Source organism: Bufo gargarizans, chromosome 9 (assembly GCF_014858855.1).
Source record: "Bufo gargarizans isolate SCDJY-AF-19 chromosome 9, ASM1485885v1, whole genome shotgun sequence".
Classification (NCBI taxonomy): Eukaryota; Metazoa; Chordata; class Amphibia; order Anura; family Bufonidae; genus Bufo; species Bufo gargarizans.
The window spans coordinates 5,073,236-5,094,606 of NC_058088.1; the positions used below are offsets into that span (position 1 = coordinate 5,073,236).

Sequence of the window (21,371 nt, forward strand, 5' to 3'; positions counted from 1 at the left end):
CTGTAAAACGCCCAGGTGTGAACCATTCCCATAGGGAAGCATTGGATTTCATGTCTTGAGCGTTTTACAGCGCGTTTGAACGCGCTGTAAAACGCTCAGGTGTGAACCCAGGGTTACACGGATCCTGGGTCACCAGCCCTTTGACCAGAGGGTAAGCCGGACAACCAAGCCATAGACACTGGGCCTCCAGCCTTTTAGCCAGGAAGCCATCCTTCTGAAAGCGAGAGGCACAGCCAGCTCAGTGCCTTGCCTCTCCAGTCAAGAATCACACTGGTTTACTGCAGAACCTGACTCTGGAATTATTTGGAGGAAACAAGGATCCACATGTTGGATTTTAACATGGCCTACCATTTATTCATGCAGGAGATAAGCAGAGCCAGATAAGCCTGGCAGCTGCTTGTCTCCATTTCACTTATTGCAATAAAAATGCACAATTTTTTCTAGTTAGCAGATGAATATCGGAGCTGCTTACAAGGAGCACCATCGCCTGACCTATGAAAATCTCTATACACATGTTAAAGGGGTTCTCCACGACTTTTATATTGCTGGCCTATGTCATCAATATCAGATTCGTAGGGGTGCAATTTGTGGCAGCCCCAACGATCAGCTGGAAACAGGCACCAGAACTTTTCAGCTCCATCCACATTGTAATGGTCGGTGCTAGTTACCTCAGTGCACAAGTGAATGGAAGAAAAGCTGCAGTAACCAGTCCTGGCCACTACACAGTGGATGGAGCTGTGGAGTCCGGTTTCTGTTCTGGCTGCTACAGAACAGCTGATCAGCAGGGTTGTCAGGCCAAACCAACAATTTGATATTGATAAGCTATGCTATGGATAAGAAATCAATATAAAACTCTCGGAGACCCCTTAACACTTAAAATGTTTGTATTATTGGAGGTACACTTTTGACATCTGTATCTTGCCGCTGGAAGAGTTTGAGAAAAAGTTAGATAGATGGAGATCTCCAAAGTACTGGAAGGCCCAGACACATGCCCCCTGTGATCAGGCCTTGGGTCTAAGACGGCGTTCTTTCCATGTAATGCGCATGCATTAGAAAAGTTCCCTTTATTCAGTCTATGTACAGTGCCTTGAAAAAGTATTCGTACCCCTTGAACTTTTCCACATTTTTCTATGTTACACCCACAAACTTAAATGTATTTTATTGGGATTTTATCTAATAGACCAACACAAAGTAGAAAGTATGGGTAAAGTAAAAAGAAAATGATATGTGATTTTCCAAATTTTTTATAAATAAAAATCTGGAAAGTGTGACGGGCATTTGTATTCAGCCCCCCCCCCCCCCCCTTCTGAGTCAATACTTTGTAGGACCACCAGTCGTTTGGAGTATGTCTCTACCAGCTTTGCACATTTAAAGGCTAAATTTTTGCCCATTCTTCTTGGCAAAATTGCTCAAGCTCAGTCAGATTGTGTCCTCTACATGGCTGGTGGCAAACTGCAAATGGGACTTCTTGTGACTTTGGCTTTCTTCTTTTTCAAGGCACTGTACTATCCATGTATAGAGTTGTACTCTACGTGACAACTCTGCGGCTGATCCCATAACTCAGTCTTCCCTGTTCTTTATCAGAAGGAGTGTCACATGCCATATCCCTGGTAACTGTGACCTAATCAATATTTATGGCAATCAGCTGATAGATGCCCGCCCCACATACCTTGTGTACTCTAGTCGGCACTGCCCTCAGCCATCACCACCGGGGAACCCATCCTATTCGAGCCGGCAGAATGCAGCTGGGAGGTTAAAGGTGACTGGAGCAGAGCGGTGCTTCCTGGGCGAACTGGTTTACAGTGTAGGTGCTGATAGCAGGAGCGGAGATCATGCCTTCCCTGCACACGAGGAAGAGGATTGGAGTCTATCTGAATGAGAACAAGAGAAGAAAACTTAATTTTGACTTATTCGAGGAACTTTGCAGGTCAGTCCTATTTCATTTGTACTGGTATTTGCACAGAACATGGACTATGTACAATGTATACAGTGATCTGAAACAGTCATCTACCTGTGTACTGTATTACAGCACGCATTCCAGCGCGTGAGTCTATGCAGCACACATTACACCTGCCATAGTGGATCTGAAACATAGCATATAGTAGGCACGCTCATTTAGCAGAGATGGATTGGTCATTCAACCTTACAGAGCTGGATTGCAATGCATGGTGATTAGAGCTGATCACGGCAACGCACTGGTTTTACCTGCAGTCCTACGTAAGGGCACGGCGACATTTCATGTAATGTTTGTCAATAGACAAACGGCATGCTGCTACTGCAAAAAATTCAGGCATGTCGGATTTTGTGTTACAAGACGTGCGTGACTTTTCCTCCTTTGACTTTAATGAAAAAATTGCGGCTTGCCTGTGACTTGGCTTTAAAAGAAAGCCAATTTCAATGAGAAGTGTGTAATACAAAAAGTCTCTTGTGGTGGCGCTGCAGGGAAGCTGAGGCTCAGATAAAGGACAATCCCGGGGTCCCAGCAGTCGGATTCCCTGTAAACAGTATATGGTCAGTGCACGATCCCTTTAGATATAAAAATCCAATTCTTGATGTATCAGGTAAAAAAGGTGAATAGCTCAACCACCATAACAGGTGCATCATGTGAGGCTTAAGAGCTTCAGCCTTATCCAATAAAAAGAACCTTTACAAAATCTCTTGAGGATCAGACCATGTATTGAGGATAACGAAGACTCCTGATGGGTAGAAGAGCTCATTATGGCTGAGAGAGAGATGCTGAAAATCGCCATATAATGATGCCGATTTTCAGTCTCTTGATTTTCATGGATGGATGATGTTCACCATGTACGATCTCGTTGGTATATTCAGCAATGCTATATTAAAACAAAATGATGAATATTCATGCCTTCATTCTGCCAGTGCCAAGAGCTATGGATCACACCACTACCTTAAACAGTGGCAAAGTCTTTATATCCCACCACTGCCTTAACCATTGCCAAAAGCTTTATACTCAACCATTCTAATGCCAAGAGCTTTATATCCAACCACCACCTCAACCATTGTCAATGACAAGAGCTTTATATCCGACCACCACCTCAACCATTGTCAATGACGAGAGCTTTATCTCCTGCCACTACCTTAACCATTGTTTAGTACCAAGAGCTTTAGATTCAACCACCACCTCAACCATTGTCAATGACAAGAGCTTTATATCCAACCACCACCTCAACCATTGTCAATGACAAGAGCTATATCTCCCGCCACTACCTTAACCATTGTTAGTACCAAGAGCTTTATATCCAACTACCACCTCAACCATTGTTAATGACAAGAGCTTTATATCTGACCACTACCTTAGCCATCACCAGTGTCAAAAGCTTTATATCCCACCATCCCCTCAACCATTGCCCGTGCCAAGAGCTTTATATCTCACCACCACCTTAACCATCATCAATGCCAAAAGCTTTATATCCAATCACCAACCACCACTTTAGCCATTGCCAAGAGTTTCATATCCCACCGCTAGCCACCATCTTAATCAGTACTAATACCAGAAGCTTAAAATACCTCCACCACCTTAAAAATCACCAATGCCAAGAGATTTATATCCTACTACCACCCACGTCTTTAACCATTGCCAATGCCAAAAGCTTTATATCCTATTGCCACCAACCACTTTAACCATTGACAATGCCAAGAGCTTTCAATCCCACCACCATCTACCACGTTAACCATTGCTAAGGCCAAGAGCTTTATATTACCGCCACCAGCTTCACCATTGCTGCTGCCAAGAATTTTATACCCACTCTGACCTTAACCATTGTAAATTGTCAAGAGCTTTATATTACCGCCACCACCTTCACCATTGCTGCTGCCAAGAACTTTATACCTTTATACCCACTCTGACCTTAACCATTGTAAATTGTCAAGAGCCTTATAATACTTTATATACCACCAATTCCAAGAGCTTTAAATTCCACTACCACCTTTCACTTGAACCATTGGCATTGCCAAAAGCTTTACTTACCACCACCACCTTTTACTATTGCCAATGCCAAGAGCTTTATACCCTTCCACCATGTTAACTAATGCTAATGCCAGGTACTTTATTTTCCACCACCATCCACCACCTTATGCCTTGCCAGTGCCAAAAGCTTTATAGGCCATCACTTTAACTACTGCCAAAGCCACCTTACCTGATGTGTAGAAGGGGTCATCAGAAATTAGCCTATATTCAACTACTGATAATATAGGATTGAATAGAAAAGAAGCATGTAGTGCTCAGACATAACAGTAAGTGTTAAAATTTTGCCCCAAGGGCATCTGTCAGGAACCACAGAAGATCAGCGTTTGTTTACAAGTCTGACATTAATGTAAGCTTTTCTGAGGATGGCATATAGCTTGTAATTCAAACAAACTGTATAGACATGCTCCATGAAAACAAACCCTGGTTTACGTTGGCCATAGTCCATGATAACTGAGCTCCTCGTCTAAATTTTGATTCAGTTTATTGCAATCTATGGCCAAAACCTGTGTATGCGCAATATCATCTGTGACCTACTAACCTACATCATGAGGTGAATACATGTGAGGTGTATTCACAAGGACAACATTATGGCATTTGTAGCCTTCTTGCAAATACAATTCACTCTACAAAGTCATATTCATAATTTTTTTTTTATTTTTTTTTTTACAACATGTTGGATTATTGAGTTGAAAAAACGTCAGCGGCTTGTTTTGTGCATTTGAAGAATTTAATTAACTTGCATCTAGGTTGGTTCTTGGCCTTGATTCCTTAGCCTTCAGCTCCTGTTTGACATGACTGCCATTGCTGGAAGATGGCCATATATGCAGACCAAATGTTGCTAATGGCAGAACAGTGACCATGTGCACAGTTATCCCAATAGTATGACAGAAACTTCATCTTCATCCTCTTTGGGATATGATGTCCTCCTAAGCATTATCATACTATACTCTATCCATTCACCTATAACTAACTGCATTTCATTTGATGACTCTCTGGTCTATGTATGCAGTTTTAGGCCCTCAACTGATGTCTTGTATCTGTATTGTAGGAATCATGGATACGATGTAATAGAGGTAAGTACTTTTAAGAATTTCCTCTTCCTATTATGGTGTGATAGTCTGACATCCATACTTGATTGTCAAGTCTATACATTTTCTCTTGGGGTTTCCTCCTTACAGAGACGGAAAGACTCGTATTTCTTTGAAATGTGTTTTCTGATACATATCTGAAAATACCTCAACAATGACAGACGGTCAATAATAGGTGTGAATACGCCTCGTTCTTCTTAAATACAACTCCTCTTTCCAGATGTCAGTGAGAAGTTAATGTCGTGGTACACAGAATTCGAGCAGAATCTTTAAATCAACATGTCAGTGATACATTATATTAAGTCTATTTTCTTACATGATGTCACTCCTACTTTTTGATAACCACATCTTGTTGACATTGGGAAATGGGTGGCACTTCAAAGCTTCCACATGGAGGGCTGTCCATAGTTGGAGCCTTCAGCCACACTCGACTGTTGGTGCTCAACATTTTAATGATTATTTGGTCAAATTCTTTCCATGAATGGTTATTTGGTCAAATGCCTTTTGGCAAAGAACTACCTCAAATCCAACAGTTGGTTTAAAAGGTTCTTCTCCAAGCATGTCCAAGATGGTTACTCAAATTTGTATGCATATTATCTAAATGATGCTCATCTCTGCCTCACCAGAACTTTTTTGCGTTGTGTCATCTTCAGGTTGACCTCACCAAATGTCTCAATAGCCAAGGGCCATTTGATCTCATTATTCATAAGTTGACAGACCTCTTGATAGAAGCAGGTCAGGACCTAGCATCTCATCACCTTGTCCAGAGGCTTCAGGTAATACTATATAAAAAAATATAAAAAATGAAAATGTATAATATTCAAACCAGGAGAAATGAGGAAGCTAAAGATATGAGTGAGTCACATGCAGGACTACGTTGTATTGGTAAAGGGTGTATACATTTACCTATTACCTAATGTGGACATACAATGGCTCACACCTTTTTTTTTTCTACAGCTATACATTAGTAAGGTGAAAATAACTGTGTCAATATTGAGTTCATACATACCAATATTGAGCATCATGTACTCAAGGAGATGGCAGCCATTTTGTTCAGTAGTCTAGTCTACAACAGGTAACTAGTAATATGTGAAAAATGAGAAAGAAGCATTTTTGCTTTTTCACAGGTCTATCTGGACACCCATCCCTTTACTGTCCTTCTGGACCCTCTACCGGCTCTGTACACACTTCTTGACCGATTCCAGTCGTATCGCCTTATAAAAAGCCTGGAGACCCAACAGCAAGGTCAGCGGCAAAGTTAACGAAAATCACATTCAATCTACATGCATGCTGCAAAATGGTCAGTTTTTGAAGACTAAGTAAAAAAAATGCAGCTTTTTTTTCCTGCGACTGCGGCCACAATGTGTGAACGCAGCCTAAGGATTGGGAGAACTAGATAAAAATCAAACAGTTTTACATAAGTCTGTTGATGAGCCAGACATAATCAAGCAGGAGGGTTTGTCTATCAGGGCGATAGTGCAGATATGGGCAGTGTCATGTGTATTAACCATTAACTGGTCTCAATGTGTTTTCCTGTTTTCTGCAGGGGTCAGTGCTTTGTTCTCCCCTCCATGCGTGGAGCTGATGTCCAAGCGCAGTGATATGGTGGATTTGGTTAGAGAACGTCTTACCTTCCCTATCAGTAAGGATACATACTAACATAGTACATAAGACGAAAAAAGACATTTGTGCATCCAGTTCAGTCTGTTATCCGGCAAGTTTTTTGGATCAGAGGAAGGCAAAAAAACCCTGTGAGGTAGAAGCCAATTTTCCACACTTAAGGGGAAAAAAATTCCTTCCCGACTCCAATCAGGCAATCAGAATAACTCCCTGGATCAGCGACCCCTCTCTAGTAGCTATAGCCTGTAATATTATTACGCTCCAGAAATACATCCAGGGTCCTCTTGAATTCCTTTATTGTACTCACCATCACCACCTCCTCAGGCAGAGAGCTCCATAGTCTCACCGCTCTTACCGTAAAGAATCCTCTTCTATGTTTGTGTACAAACCTTCTTTCCCCCAGACGCAGAGGATGTCCCCTCGTCACAGTCCTGGGGATAAATAGATGATGGGATAGATCTCTGTACTGACCCCTGATATATTTATACATAGTAATTAGATCTCCCCTCAGTCGTCTTTTTTCTAAAGTGAATAACCCTAATTTTGATAATCCTTCAGGGTACTGTAGTTGCCCTATACCTATACCTATGGTCTTGTGCATGCATAGGCCAACTAGTATACAATAGATATGAAGTCACTTGCTCTTTGGCTGCCAGTTGGGGAAGACTACCGTAGATGAAGACGGAGTAGCAGATGGAGTTGATACGCTGTGGTCTACCTCAACTCCTTTGCCCTTTGGAAATGTAAACTCCTAGGCTCTAATTCTCCATTGACACCACAACATAAGCAAAAAGGACTAGGGTATGGTCTGCACATTACATGGTACTTCAGAGATGTAACTTGAAGCTCCTAGGCTCCAATGGAAAATGTTCGCAACAGGGTCCCCCTCCGACTATGTGCCATTGATGTATGCCTAGATAAGACTTCAGGCCCGAAGGATTTGTTTTCACTCCTTACAAACCCCTATAGCTATGCCCTTGCAGTCCTTCTATCCTACAGTCCTTCTACACCCTACAAGGATGTGTGGGGAGGAAAAGTTCTTCTGTACCAGGATGGTAGCACAATCATGACATAAAGCTTTGCTGAATAGTAGTTCAGCTAGTGTCATGCCCACCATGTAGTGAGACCACTATGACTAAAGGGCCTTGGAGACAGGGGCCTGGCGCTGAACTTCTCTGTTTCCAACCCAGATCCATAGCATTTTACAGCTAGTGCTTATTGTCAAGGGGAGCTCAGGGCAAAATATTTTTTTACAGCTTCCATACATTTTAATAGTAACTGCATGAAATCCTTTTGCCTCAGCTCCCCCTAGTGGTGGCTGCAGACAGCCTGTTTTACCATGTTCCGTATTTAGTGAAACAGGAGATTTAGATCTATATGAGGGGAGATTTATTGATGCATTTATGCAAGTTGTCTGGTGACAATACATAGAGAATTAGGGTGTTCAGAATGAGCACCATATTTTTAAAGCACCTAACATAGAAGTCAGATAAAGTGGGTGAGATGAAGCTCAACTTTCTTTTTTTAATAAAAAAAAAAAATGCTACATATAATTAAATAAAAAAGTTAATTTGTCATGAATATCACTAGGGCTAGATCCAAAGAAATTTTTAGTATTGTATAGTGTATTGTAACACGACTAATAGCCCTCAGCAAATCTTGTACCAAACCACCAAAATAAGACCTTTGCTCAATTAAAACATAACTTTTACTAAGTTGCGCTTAAAAAGTATGAGGAAAGCCAATTAAGTGCTCAAAAATAACAGTGATAACATAAATGTGTATCTCAGTGAATACCTGTAACCGGACAGTCCCTATAATAGGTCTTACCAGGTCCAAGAGTATCAGTCTGTCCGTATTACAACCGTCTGTATAATTCCAAACTGATTATTGTATGCAGTTAGGCTCGCATTGCTGTATGGATTCTTCCATGGGACAGGGTACTACATAGCCCTAAATATAATCCCTAAACCAGGTGTGGGGGCTATTATACCCTGCCTATAAGCAATACAGAGCACCCGCCCCGATAGGGGCGACCCCGTCAGGAACCTGTCCCTATAGGGGGCCTAAATCCCTAATAGTATCCCTCTCTATTGTCCCAACATGTTTCATCCCACTACACAGGGACTCGTCAGGGGAGGTATATGATCTTAGAGAGTCGACGCTATAACATGTAGTTCAGTTGAACGCTGGAGATGTCGAGTGGATAGACAAGTCCATTTATTCCAGGGACAACTTCAGACAGTGGTCCGTGTCCCGATGTGGTGCGGGGAACTGTCGCCCAGCATCCACGTCTCACCGCCTGTGTATTTTATCAGGAGGGTGGCGCCACTTGACATCTCCAGCGTTCAACTGAACTACATGGTATAGCGTTGACTCTCTAAGATCATCTACCTCCCCTGATGAGTCCCTGTGTAGTGGGATGAAACATGTTGGGACAATAGAGAGGGATACTATTAGGGATTTAGGCCCCCTATAGGGACAGGTTCCTGACGGGGTCGCCCCTATCGGGGCGGGTGCTCTGTATTGCTTATAGGCAGGGTATAATAGCCCCCACACCTGGTTTAGGGATTATATTTAGGGCTATGTAGTACCCTGTCCCATGGAAGAATCCATACAGCAATGCGAGCCTAACTGCATACAATAATCAGTTTGGAATTATACAGACGGTTGTAATACGGACAGACTGATACTCTTGGACCTGGTAAGACCTATTATAGGGACTGTCCGGTTACAGGTATTCACTGAGATACACATTTATGTTATCACTGTTATTTTTGAGCACTTAATTGGCTTTCCTCATACTTTTTAAGCGCAACTTAGTAAAAGTTATGTTTTAATTGAGCAAAGGTCTTATTTTGGTGGTTTATCACTAGGGCTAGGCAATAAGTTTTTGCTACGGGGCCCCTATGAGATCTGAGTATGCCCAATGATTCAGCTCAGCAGCAAAAATATGAAACATTCTTCCTAAAAGCGAAGGGTTAACTACACACCTTTCTAGAGAAGGTCACATTAGGTAATTAAACAAACATCCCCTCGTAACAGGCGCGGTGACATCCTCTGACAATCCCAGGCTGCAATGCCTACCCATCTGTCTACACAGGGTTCCGTGATCTCTTTGTGACGGGTAGTATGTGCCATCCTGTAGGTACAAGGTGGTGGCAGCACCCTTCCCGGTTTAATTGCTCATTATCTCTAGATTTGAGCCATTCAGAGGAAGGGTGCAAAGTTCTTCAGGTGTGTCCGGGGTGAGGTGTGAGCGCACAGTATGAGTACCCTCCTGCTGACCTCACTGCAGCTCTTTTATTATTTGATTCTCTCGCTGTTAGTTTTTGTTGCTGAGTGTTTTTTCTTTCTACGTATACATGTTTCACATTGTCAATATTAGTATACAGATACTATGGAGATGTTGCTGCTAGGCAGGTACATATTTGTATCAGGTGCTGCAAAAACTAATATACACCTGACAGTGCCGTGGTATATTGTCACCACTATCAGGGGCTGATTAAGTGCATGATAGGTCCAGGGCTGTCTACCCAACTCAGCAACCCCCCCCCCCCCCCCCACCTTTCATTTTATTTTTAGTTTTTTTTCTGTATGCAGAGGCTGCGGTCGTTCGTAAGCGCCACAGTCTCTTCCTAGGCCATAGGACATCGTTCACGTGGTCTAGGTGCACTGTCCCATCTGAGTGATTGGGTCTGATCTGTAATACCAAGCGCAGTGCTATCAAATGGACAGAGCTGTGCTTGGTAAGCAGGGCCGTCTTTAATATTGATTGGACCCTGGGCAAAAATTTACTTGGGCCCCCTGGATCCCGCCTTCCCACACCCTAGCATGCAATCACGCCCTCCACCACAACACACACACAAAAAATCCACACATCTGGTAGAGTCCAGTGAATGACTGTAAATACTTCCAGTTCTGAAGACTCCAGCGGCTCAGGATCAGTGCTCTGGGGTGGAAGTGGGCACCGCTCTGCAAGAAGGAGACCAGGACTCGGCTCACCCTAGCGTTACAGTGCACCCCAGCACCCCACAGTATGCAGTATAGCACCCTATAGTATACAGCACCACACAGTATGCAGTATAGCACCCTATAGTATACAGCAACCCACAGTATGCAGTATAGCACCCTATAGTATACAGCACCACACAGTATGCAGTTTAGTACCCCACACTATATAGTACCCCACAGTATATAGTAGAGCAGTATAGCAGCCCACAGTATACAGCACCTCACGTTATACAACACCTCACTGTATACAGCACCCCAAACTATACACGATACAGCCCCCCACACTATACAGTACAGCAGTATAGCACTCCACACTATACCGCACCCACAGTATACAGCCCCCCACACTATACAGTACAGCAGTATAGCACTCCCCCCCCCCCCCACTATACAGGCCCTCCCACACTATACAGGCCCCCCACAGTATACAGCCCACCACACAGTATACAGCCCACCACACAGTATACAACCCACCACACAGTATACAGGCCCCCACACAGTATACAGCCCACCACACAATATACAGCCCATTACACAATATATAGCCCACCACACAATATACAGCCCACCACACAGTATACAGCCCACCACACAGTATACAGCACCCCACTATACAGTAGTTTACAGTATATTAACATAACAGCCCCTGTCACCTTTTTCTGATGTAATCTTTACACATAAAAGCTCCACAGTTAACTTCTGCAAAACTCCACAGGACCTGTGATGACCTCATAGCCATGTGACCAGTAATTGCTAGGTTACTGGTCACATGGTAATGATGTAATTAAGGTCCTAGAGCAAAACTCATTAAGGTCCTAGAATTAAGATCATTAACACAGTACGATCATGATGCCTGTGTAGCCGACAGCCTGACACCCGGGGCAGTAGCTAGCAGGGCTCAAGAGGCAGCTGCCTTGGGCCCCCCAGGAGCAACTGGGCCCAGGGCAGCTGCCCCTTTTGCCCCTTGGTAAAGACGGCCCTGTTGGTAAGGAGCAAAGAGGCTGCGGCGCTCACTGGGACATCGCGGTCTCCTCAAACAGCCGATTGGCTGGGGTGCCAGGAGTCTGACCCCCACCATCTCATAACTCTCTGAGTACAGATGTCATAGATGTTACCTACAGTCCTATGTAACACCGCACATAACACCCCACAGTGAACTATTGTGTTATGTGGGGTGTTACATAGGACTGCAGGGAACATCTACTACATTATCTGTACACAGAAAGCTATCACTGTTATCTGGGCTGTTACATAGGACTGCAGGTGACAAATTAAAATTTTAGTCGCCAAATTTAAAATACATACGATTATGATTTAAAAAAAGACTTGGAGGAGAAGATGAGACGCAGTTCACAGTAGTGAACCAGCTCTACATATAGAATACAGCACCACATACCTGTTACATCCAGTGACATCTCCTGTTATGTAGACCTTCTCTTTCCTCTTCTCCTCCGTTTGACCCAGACCGCCATGACAAATTCTTTCAGCCGCATCTTGTATCTACAGAGTTTGTTACACAGACATGTTATATTTTTCATAATTGGGGTCATTTATCAAACTGGTGTAAAGTACAACTGGCTCATAGAAACCAATCGGATTCCACCTTTCATTTTCCAAAGGAGCTGTGAAAAATGAAAGGTGGAATCTGTTGCTATGGGTAACTAACCCAGTTCTACTTTACACCAGTTTGATAAATTTACCCCAAAGGTCCCTATAGTGTCTACAGCAGTTATAATGTCCCCTAGAGTGCCCCCAGTAATAATAACACCCTATATTGTGCTCCAGGTAATAATCCCTGTATAGTGTCCCCAGAAATAATGTCCCCTAATAGAAACACCCCCACACTGCCCCCATACAGTAATTTCCCCCACACTGCCCCCACATAGTAATTTCCCCCGCACTGCCCCATACAGTAATCTCTTCCACACTACCCCATATAGTAATTCCCCCCACAAAGTAATTTGCCAACCACACTGCCCCATCAGGTAATAACCCCATACACTGCCCCCCATTAGATAATTTGGCCTGACACTGCCATCCATTAAGTAACTTGCCCCTACACTGCCATCCATATAGTAATTTGCCCCCACACTGCCCTTCATTAAGTAATTTGCCCCCCACACTGCCTCATCAAGTAATAACCCCCCACACTGCCCCCCATTAGATAATTTGCCCGACACTGCTATCCATTAGGTAATTTGCCCCCCACAGTATTAATTATCCCCCACACTGCCCCCAGAGTACTAATTTCCCCCCGCACTAGTAATTTGCCCCCACGTAGTAGTTTGCTCCCCACTGTCCCTTCAGTGATATTCTCCTGTGCCCCAAAGTTGGCACACAAAAAAAATAAAATAAAAGCTAATACTTACATGTGTCCCAGTCGGCGCTCACTCGTCGATGGTGCAGGCGTCCGGGCACAGTCAGTGTGCTGCGTCCGGGCACAGGCGCGGTGCGATGATGTAATCACGCCCGCCTGCGCTGGAATTTTACTACCGCATAGGCTTCAGGCCTACTAGGCCTGAAGCCTATGGTGGTGATTGGCGGACGGCGGCAGGGCAGGGAACTATGCGCTCCCGTGCCCCACCGTAGTTTGTTGGCGTTGGGCCCCCCAGCGATGCCGGGCCTGGGGCAACCGACCCAAACGCCCCAATTATAATCCGCCACTGACCACTATACAGGGTCAAAATATCTGCAGCCCCATATCAATTACTATTGAAAACCACACAGACAGTTTTTCAGTATCTAAAAGAGGCTATCGTGTGTTATAAGAGGAGATGATACTGTGCTATTGGAGTAGTGATACTGTGCTATAAGGAAGGGCACTCTTCACTGCCGCTAGCCGGGTACATACCTCAGGGGGCACAAAAGGGGTCATTACTAGTGGAAGTCCAGTCAGCATACAGAAGGTAGGGTTGGCCTGGTGCTGTGGCCCACATCTCTTCTAAGCCCCCTGCTCCATATCTTTATTAGAGCAAATTGAAGGAGGAGGACAGAACGTGACAGTTGTTGATGGTCACCAGAGGGACAGCTTTTGGTGGGGTATTCTGTGCGGCACTGTGGTATTACTCACCCTGCCAACCTGTATTGGCCCCTTCTACTTGTGATTTCCCAGCCTTTTGAAATTTGGACCCATTTACAACATTGGGGCCACTTTTATTTATTTTTTCCCAGGGCTACTTTAAAAGAGTTCTCCGGGAATTAAAAAAAATTAAAAAAATAAAATATTATTTTATAATATATATATTCACAAATACCTTTCATTACTTAGAATGGCTTGTTTTGTCTGGGGAGCAATCATTAGGAGAATTAAAATGGCCTGCCGTCCTATTAGTACACACAAAACCTGTCCTAATCACACAGCAGGACAAGTTACTTCACCATAATGAGCCATAGTGCTGCCTCATCCTCATCTCTGCTCCACTTGTCAGGAATCATGAATCTCCTGTAGGAATGGAGATGATGAGGAGACATGAGAGGAGGGTGAGGTGTGGCTCTTGTATGCAGTCCTCCATTACCACAGCAACATATTACCACAGCCTGTCCTGTCCGTCCTCTCTGTACTTCATGTCTCCTCATGAACTAAATTCCACAGAGATTCGGCTAAAGTTCTTATCATCTGCATTCAGGGTCATAATCCCTGACAAGTAGAGAGGAGGAGGATGAGGAGGAGGAGACAGCTCTTTACCTCAGTGTTGTAAAGTAGCTTGTCATCATGTGTGATCGGAACAGGTTTTGTGTGAACTAATGGGACAGCGGCCATTTTGTTTCTCCTGATGATTGCTCCCCAGACAAAACAAGCCATTATAACTAATGAAATATATTTGAGAATACATTTATAATAAAATAATATTCAAGTATTTTCATTTTCTTAATTCCCGGAGAACCCCTTTTAAGTTCCCAGTCTGCCCCTGGCTATGAAAGGGGGTAATACTGTGTTATTGGAGTATTGATACTCTGTTGTAAAAGGAGATGATACTGTGCTATTGGAGTACTGAAACTATGAGGGGATAATACTGTGTTATTAGAGTAGTGATACTATGAGGGGATAATACTGTGCTTTTGGAGTAGTGATACTATGAGGGGATAATACTGTGTTATTAGAGTAGTGATACTATGAGGGGATAATACTGTGTTATTGGAGTAGTGATACGGTGCTATAACAGAGGATGGTACTGTGCAATAAGAGGAGTGATATTGTGTCATAAGAGGGGATAATACTGTTCTATTTAAGTAGTAGTGATACTATGAGGGGATAATACTGTGCTATTGGAGTAGTGATACTGTGCCATATGAGGGGATAATACTGTGCTATTGGAGTAGTGATACTGTGCCATATGAGGGGATAATACTGTGCTATTGGAGTAGTGATACTGTGCCATATGAGGGGATAATACTGTGCTATTGGAGTAGTGCTATAAGTGGGGATGATAATGTGCAATAAGAGGAGTGATATTGTGTCATAAGAGGGGATCATACTGTGCTACTAGAGAAGTGATACTGTACTATAAGAGGAAATAATACTGTACTGTAAGAGAGGATGATCTTGTGCAATTAGTGGAGTGATGCTGTACTGTGAGGGTGGATGATACTGTTTTGAATGCACACAAGCTGTGCTAGCTTATTGACTCTCTGCTCCAAATTACAAACTGTTAGTTTATCATGCATAGAAGGATCACACTGATACCAAGTATCAAAGCAGGAGTCATTACAGGAAATTAAAGGGGTTGTCTCATCATGGACTAATGGGTGCATATCGCTAGGATATGCCCCCATTGTCTTATAGGTGTGGGTCCCACCAATGGGACCCGCACCTATATCGAGAACAGAGCCCCGCAAGGTGGTGGCTGGAGGACTCCGGTCCGGCCACCACCAAGCCGGCTCCCCATAAAAGTAAATAGGAGTGTACCGCGCATGTGCGGCCCCTCGCTCCTATTCATTTCTATGGGGCTGACAGAATTAGCCGAGCCAGCACTCGGCTATTTTAGCCGGCCACATAGAAAATGAATGGAGGGTGGCTGCGCATGCGCAGTGCACCCTCCTTCACTTGCGGGGCTCCGTTCTCGATATAGGTGCGGGTCCTAGCGGTGGGACCCGCACCTATAAGACAATGGGGGCATATTCTAGCGATATGGTCCCATTGTCCATGATGAGACAACCCCTTTAAGCAGTTTTTATATCATCACAGAGGGCGTTCCTCTACTGAGCCTCATGCCATAGTTTCATTGGCTAAAATACAAAAACAAGAAAAGAGATAACACTTGGCATCTGCGCATTGTGCATTATTTTACAAACTTTGGTATGTAAACAATGTAAACATCTAGGTGCCAGCGCCATGTTGTAATGGCTTCACATTAATATTATGACATCCTCAACAATACTATAAGCGGAATAATACTCTGCTGTAAGTGTTAGTGATACTGTGCCATAAGAATAGTGATACTTTGCTATGAGGGGTGATACTGTGCTATAAGAGGAGTAACACTGTGCTATAAGAGGAGGCGATAATGTGCTGTAATAGAGAATGATATTGTGCTATAAGAGGAATAATACTCTCTTGTAAGTGGTGGCTATACTATGTTATGAGCAGACATACCTTTCTATAAGAGGAGTGGTACTGTGCTATAAGAGGAATGATACTGTTTAATAAAAGGGGAATATACTGTGCTATAAGAGGAGTGGTCCTGTGCTATAAGAGGGGATGATACTGTGCTATAAGAGGAATGATACTGTCTCATAAAAGTGGAATATACTGTGCTATAAGATTAGTAATACTGTACTATAAGATGAGCTTAGGGCTGTTTCACACTGACAGGTCCTACAGGCTGTTCCAGCAGTTTTCGTTCAGCATATTTGCCGGGTTGCTGCTGGATCTTTGCCAGACACCATTATAGTCAATGGGGCCGGATGGATTGCCGGCAATGCACGGCTGCACCCGACAGGCTGTTCCCGGACGGAATAGCCTGTCAGATCTGTTTACCGTTAGTGTGAAACAGGTCTTATACTGGCTATAAGAGATTCTGTCCTCTCTGTACTTCATGTCTCCTCATGGACTCCATTCCCACAGAGATTCAGTTAAAGTTCTTATAATCTGTATTCAGGATCATAAGCCCTGACAAGTAGGAGAGGAGGATGAGGCGGCTCTTTACCTCAGTGCTCGGAAGTAACATGTCCTCCTGTGTGATTAGGACAGGTTTTGTGTGTATTATTAGGAAGGTGGCCATTTTGTTTCTCCTAATGATTGCTCCCTAAACAAAATGAGCCATTATAAATAATGAAAGGTATTTGGGAATATATTTACAATAAAGTAATATTTAAGTATTTTCATTTTCTAAATTCCCAGAGAACCCCGTTAATAGAGATGACATTCTCTATAAGGCATCAGGGACGTTATACTGTGATGTTGGGCCTCGCATATAGAGTAAGCTATAGCTTCAAAATGTCCAGTACCAGACCCTGCCTCGGTGCATCAATCATGGCAGTACCCTTACCCTAGCTACAGAAAGGTCATTTTAATGAAAAACCAATTAATCTGGACTGTGGGAGGACATCTATGAGAACATTGCACAGCAGAGCTATATTAATGTGTAGCATCGGAAAATACGATCTGGTGTGCACTAGTCTCTAGATATATAGGTATTATTCTATCTTACCGGGGCTGTTTTATGTCGCCTGTTTAAAAAGTAGGCAGTTGATGTTTTGTTGGTAAGAACAGTTATGCTGGTCATACATAGTCTGGTTCTTAAAAGAATTGTCCACCATGATATTTCAGTCAGTTGCAGGGTATCCCCCGTGATCAGCTGTAATCTGTGGGGGAAGTGTTCAATTTCCATACAGCGCCACCAAAGGTGAACTGAAGCATTACATATTTCTCTTTAGTACTAATAGGTTGTCTGTGTAATACATGGACATGGCAGGTCCTCCAAAGCAAGAGATGTTTTTTGTTGCCACTCTGAATACTGAGGACCCCATTAATGTTCCCCAATAGGGTTATTTCAAATTTGCAGGTACAGACCACACAACCCCATATTAAAGGAATTTTCCACTTTGGATCATCCCTACTCATTAGAGGAGACCCTTGACAATAAGCTAACCACAAACTGTCCTCCTGCTGGGGTTCCCAGTGATCAGCTGTAATCTGTGGGGAAATATGGCAATAAGTGTTCGATTTCCCTGCAGTGCCACCACAACGGAAATGAAGCATTACACAATGTCCATTCAACCCAGGACAGGACAGGTCCTCCAGGGCAAGAGACGCTCTTTATCACTGATCTCTTCACTCTGACCAAGAGTTAAGGCTGATGAACAGTAGGGTTGTGTAAGGGGGGGATCACAAACATTTCCAACCAAGATGGGAGACATTTTAACTATTTTGTGGCCAGATCTGTTTACTGTCTGTGATTCCCAAGATCAAACTAAGAGTCTTATTACCACCTAATAATAATTGCCTAATATTCCTTCTCTTACAGTTTGCAAAACCCAGGTGGCTCATGGACCGCTCTCACATGAGGTTGGTATTATTGTGTATTTGTCCCTGTACACACATATTACGACCACTAAAATACAATAAAAAATTAAATATAAAATACTCTGCAGGGAAAAAAAACAATATGTAGGAGGACATGACCAAGACCATTTTGAAGACCACAGTTGACCATAGATTCTGAACTGCTTTCTCATGACATAGGTCAATGCGTGATTCTGAAATCCACTTTTTGTTTTATTTTTACGAGTGCAGATCTCACAACTGATATAAGCCTATATATCAACAGGAAGCTCAGTATGGTAGTACTGTAGGTGACTAAGAAGTATAAAGATTAAGACATGTCTATTTCTTCTGCAAAGGCAAATAAGACTGGTGGGGGCATCATCATCATCTTGGACAATCCTTTTTTGATACAAATTTCCCCTGATAGGTCGGTGACAGTGTGTCCCACTGCATGGACCACCACGAAATCATCCTTAACTGCTGAAATGACCTAACAGGAAGTGTTCAGTTTTCCTACAGTGCCCCCACAGGGGAAATTAAGTATTACACAGTTTCCATTGAAATCAAAGGGTTGTCTCTTTAATGCATGGGCAGGAGTGAATGTGACTGAGCTGCAGTACCACATACAACCCATGGATGGGCGTGGTGACATTTTTGGAAGAAAGCAGCCATGTATTTCTAGTCCTCCACAACCCCTGTCGTTTTTTAAATAAAATGACGGGATTATTGCAGATCATTGTAGGCGGGCGTTATCTGTACTTTTATTGCACTGTCCAGGATGACTTTATTTTATGAGTGGGATTAATTACAGGGGTAATTCTGAACAGACAATAAACACGTTTAGAAATATTACACATGACAGGTGTACTTGGCAAAGTGGGTGGTGTTCCCCTTCTTGATTGGGTGCATCACCGCACACTTTAACATTGGCCAATCAGTGCTGAGAGTTTGTGTAAAGACTCAGCCTACACCCCGTGGAGAAGGAGAATGGTAACGCCCCCTTTGTTAATTCATATTTTTCCATGAGGAATAACAGAGGAATAGACCAATGCAGCATTCTAAGAAAATATGCCTCAGAATTAATATTTTGTCAGGAGGTCATCTAACCCCCTTCTCTCCTATATTACAGATGTCCTTGATATTTAATGAGCGCGGTCTAAAAGACGTGACTCCCCCTTGTCTTCTCCAGAGCTTCATCAACCACAGCGCCACCCTCTATAAGATTTTCGTTGTAGGTCCACAGCATTTTGTCGTCAAGAGACCATCCATACATAATTTTCCCTTGGGCGAGACTGGTTGGTATTCTATAATACATGGCATGGTGGGAGTTGTAGTTTTGCAGCAGAATAAGGGAGCACTATTCTCAAAGTCTTTTAGGATTTCTCATGTCGTATTCTGACCCTATAAAAGATGGTTCCAATTCCAATAATGTTTTCAACACTCACCCAATGCCCCCTAATTATAGTCTTCTGGGTTTGGACCCTGAAAATGTCAGACAATCAGACCATTTCCTACTAATTAGTTTCTGGGTCTATATTTGGCGGATACCAGGGTGTGAAATGTTGATGGAAACCAAGAATGACCTCACTTCTGACCAACGTCTACACTAATGGCAGTAATATTGGAATATTGATCTTCTAATCTAATATTTTCGGCAGCACTTACAGATGCAGATAAGGAAATGTAAGGGTTAGTCATTCTCTGAAGAACCAATAGTTGTGTGATACCCCGGCCTGTAACGTTCTCACTGTTTTTATATATCTGTTGCCTACAGACCAAACGACAATCTTCTTTAACAGCCACCATGTCTCCAAGGCAGAATCCTGTTCACACCTGTCTCAAGTGAGTGTAAGACGGGGTTCACTTATTTTTTTTATTGACACGTTACATATAATGTATCAGGACATGTATCAGGCTTGGTATAACTCTGTAGACTGTAGAATAGCAGCAGGAGGTGATGACACACACCTATTGTCTATATAGCTGGGTTCACATCAAGTTTTCCCCATCCATTTAACGTATACGTTAAAAGGATGCCTCAGACTGATGCCATACAGTGGCATCCGTTCACCATAGAGTTTCATTGTGAAAAAAACCCCCAAAAAACGGACTGTGCAGGATAAAATAACGTAGTGTGCAGCATTTTTGTATCCTTTTCTTTTTCAAACGTATAGGCCAAACGGAGGCATAAAACGTGATGTTGACCCACCCAAATTATGCACACAGTGATATGACGGATATGTACTGCTATGGGTGCATGCTGTACCACTAGGGGTGTAACTATAGGGGTTGGACACGTTATGTCCAAACTTGGGCCCTATAGACTAAAGAGGGCCTAGAAGGTTAATTTGTCCTATATGAGGAGAGCAGGACTATAAATGACATATGATAGTTGGGTCCAATTTCCAGCTTTAAAGGGATTATGCCATGTTTGATGTAAAAAATTAAAATCAGACATCATATAGGAAGTTTATTCACCTTGGAAATAATTTGTCAAGACTGGTCCTCAAGATGTTCTTCTCTCCTTCCAGACCCCTCTGTATCCAGATGCCCTACCTCCATCAGATGACGCTGTCAGACAGGTGGTCCAGGGTCTTCAGGACGCTCTGGGAATGTCTCTTTTTGGTGTGGATTTAATAGTGGACACTCAGAGTGGTCGTTGTGCAGTAATTGATGTCAATGCTTTTCCAGGTACATTTATATATTTTTTTCACTCCACCTGGATATGAATCTATTTGAGATATTCTGAAATCCTCAGTGTGTAGTTCTTCTAACCAAGGATTTAATTTCTATAAATTGCTTCTTTTTTTAGGCTATGAAGGTGTCAGTGAATTTTTCCCAGCTTTATTATCACACGTGGACAAAATCCTTAGCAAAGAATCTCCATCTGCTTTGGAGGGTTCCCCAGATGTCCATACATGTGAAGAGCGCAAGATGGACCTAAGATCTCTCCCAGAGCCTTGTAAAAGACGAGTCAGCAGCACGTCTTATTTTACAATAGCCTTTTCTGCTGATTGCTGACGAAGGAGATAACCAAACCAATAGACCTTTCTTTAGTAAATTAAACCTCGACATGGACAACCTTTCTTTACGATGAGATTACCACTAACGGGACCACATGAAATTATTATAATCAATAATACGAGGAACATAGGCCTCTAGTAATGAAGACTAC

The 21,371-nt window shown here is 43.0% G+C and overlaps 1 protein-coding gene across 1 annotated transcript; it reads left to right on the forward strand.

Moving 5' to 3' along the window:
* Nucleotides 1–1,688: 1,688 nt before the first annotated feature.
* Nucleotides 1,689–21,263, forward strand: LOC122946405 (inositol-tetrakisphosphate 1-kinase-like). The gene is made up of 10 exons (XM_044306014.1): nucleotides 1,689–1,927; nucleotides 5,037–5,061; nucleotides 5,730–5,852; nucleotides 6,204–6,321; nucleotides 6,623–6,718; nucleotides 18,177–18,217; nucleotides 19,326–19,491; nucleotides 19,971–20,038; nucleotides 20,728–20,887; nucleotides 21,009–21,263. Exons 1-10 carry the CDS (start codon nucleotides 1,833–1,835, stop codon nucleotides 21,215–21,217), a joined length of 1,101 nt encoding a protein of 366 aa, XP_044161949.1. The 5' UTR covers nucleotides 1,689–1,832; the 3' UTR covers nucleotides 21,218–21,263.
* The last annotated feature ends 108 nt before the right edge of the window (nucleotides 21,264–21,371 follow it).

Excerpts from the sequence above, each read along its gene's own strand:
- LOC122946405 (XM_044306014.1), top strand. The coding sequence starts at position 1,833 with ATGCCTTCCCTGCACACGAGGAAGAGGATTGGAGTCTATCTGAATGAG. Across the intron at positions 5,062-5,729 it reads ATGGATACGATGTAATAGAG|GTTGACCTCACCAAATGTCT; the intron begins GTAAGTACTTTT and ends TGTCATCTTCAG. Across the intron at positions 6,322-6,622 it reads CCTGGAGACCCAACAGCAAG|GGGTCAGTGCTTTGTTCTCC; the intron begins GTCAGCGGCAAA and ends TGTTTTCTGCAG.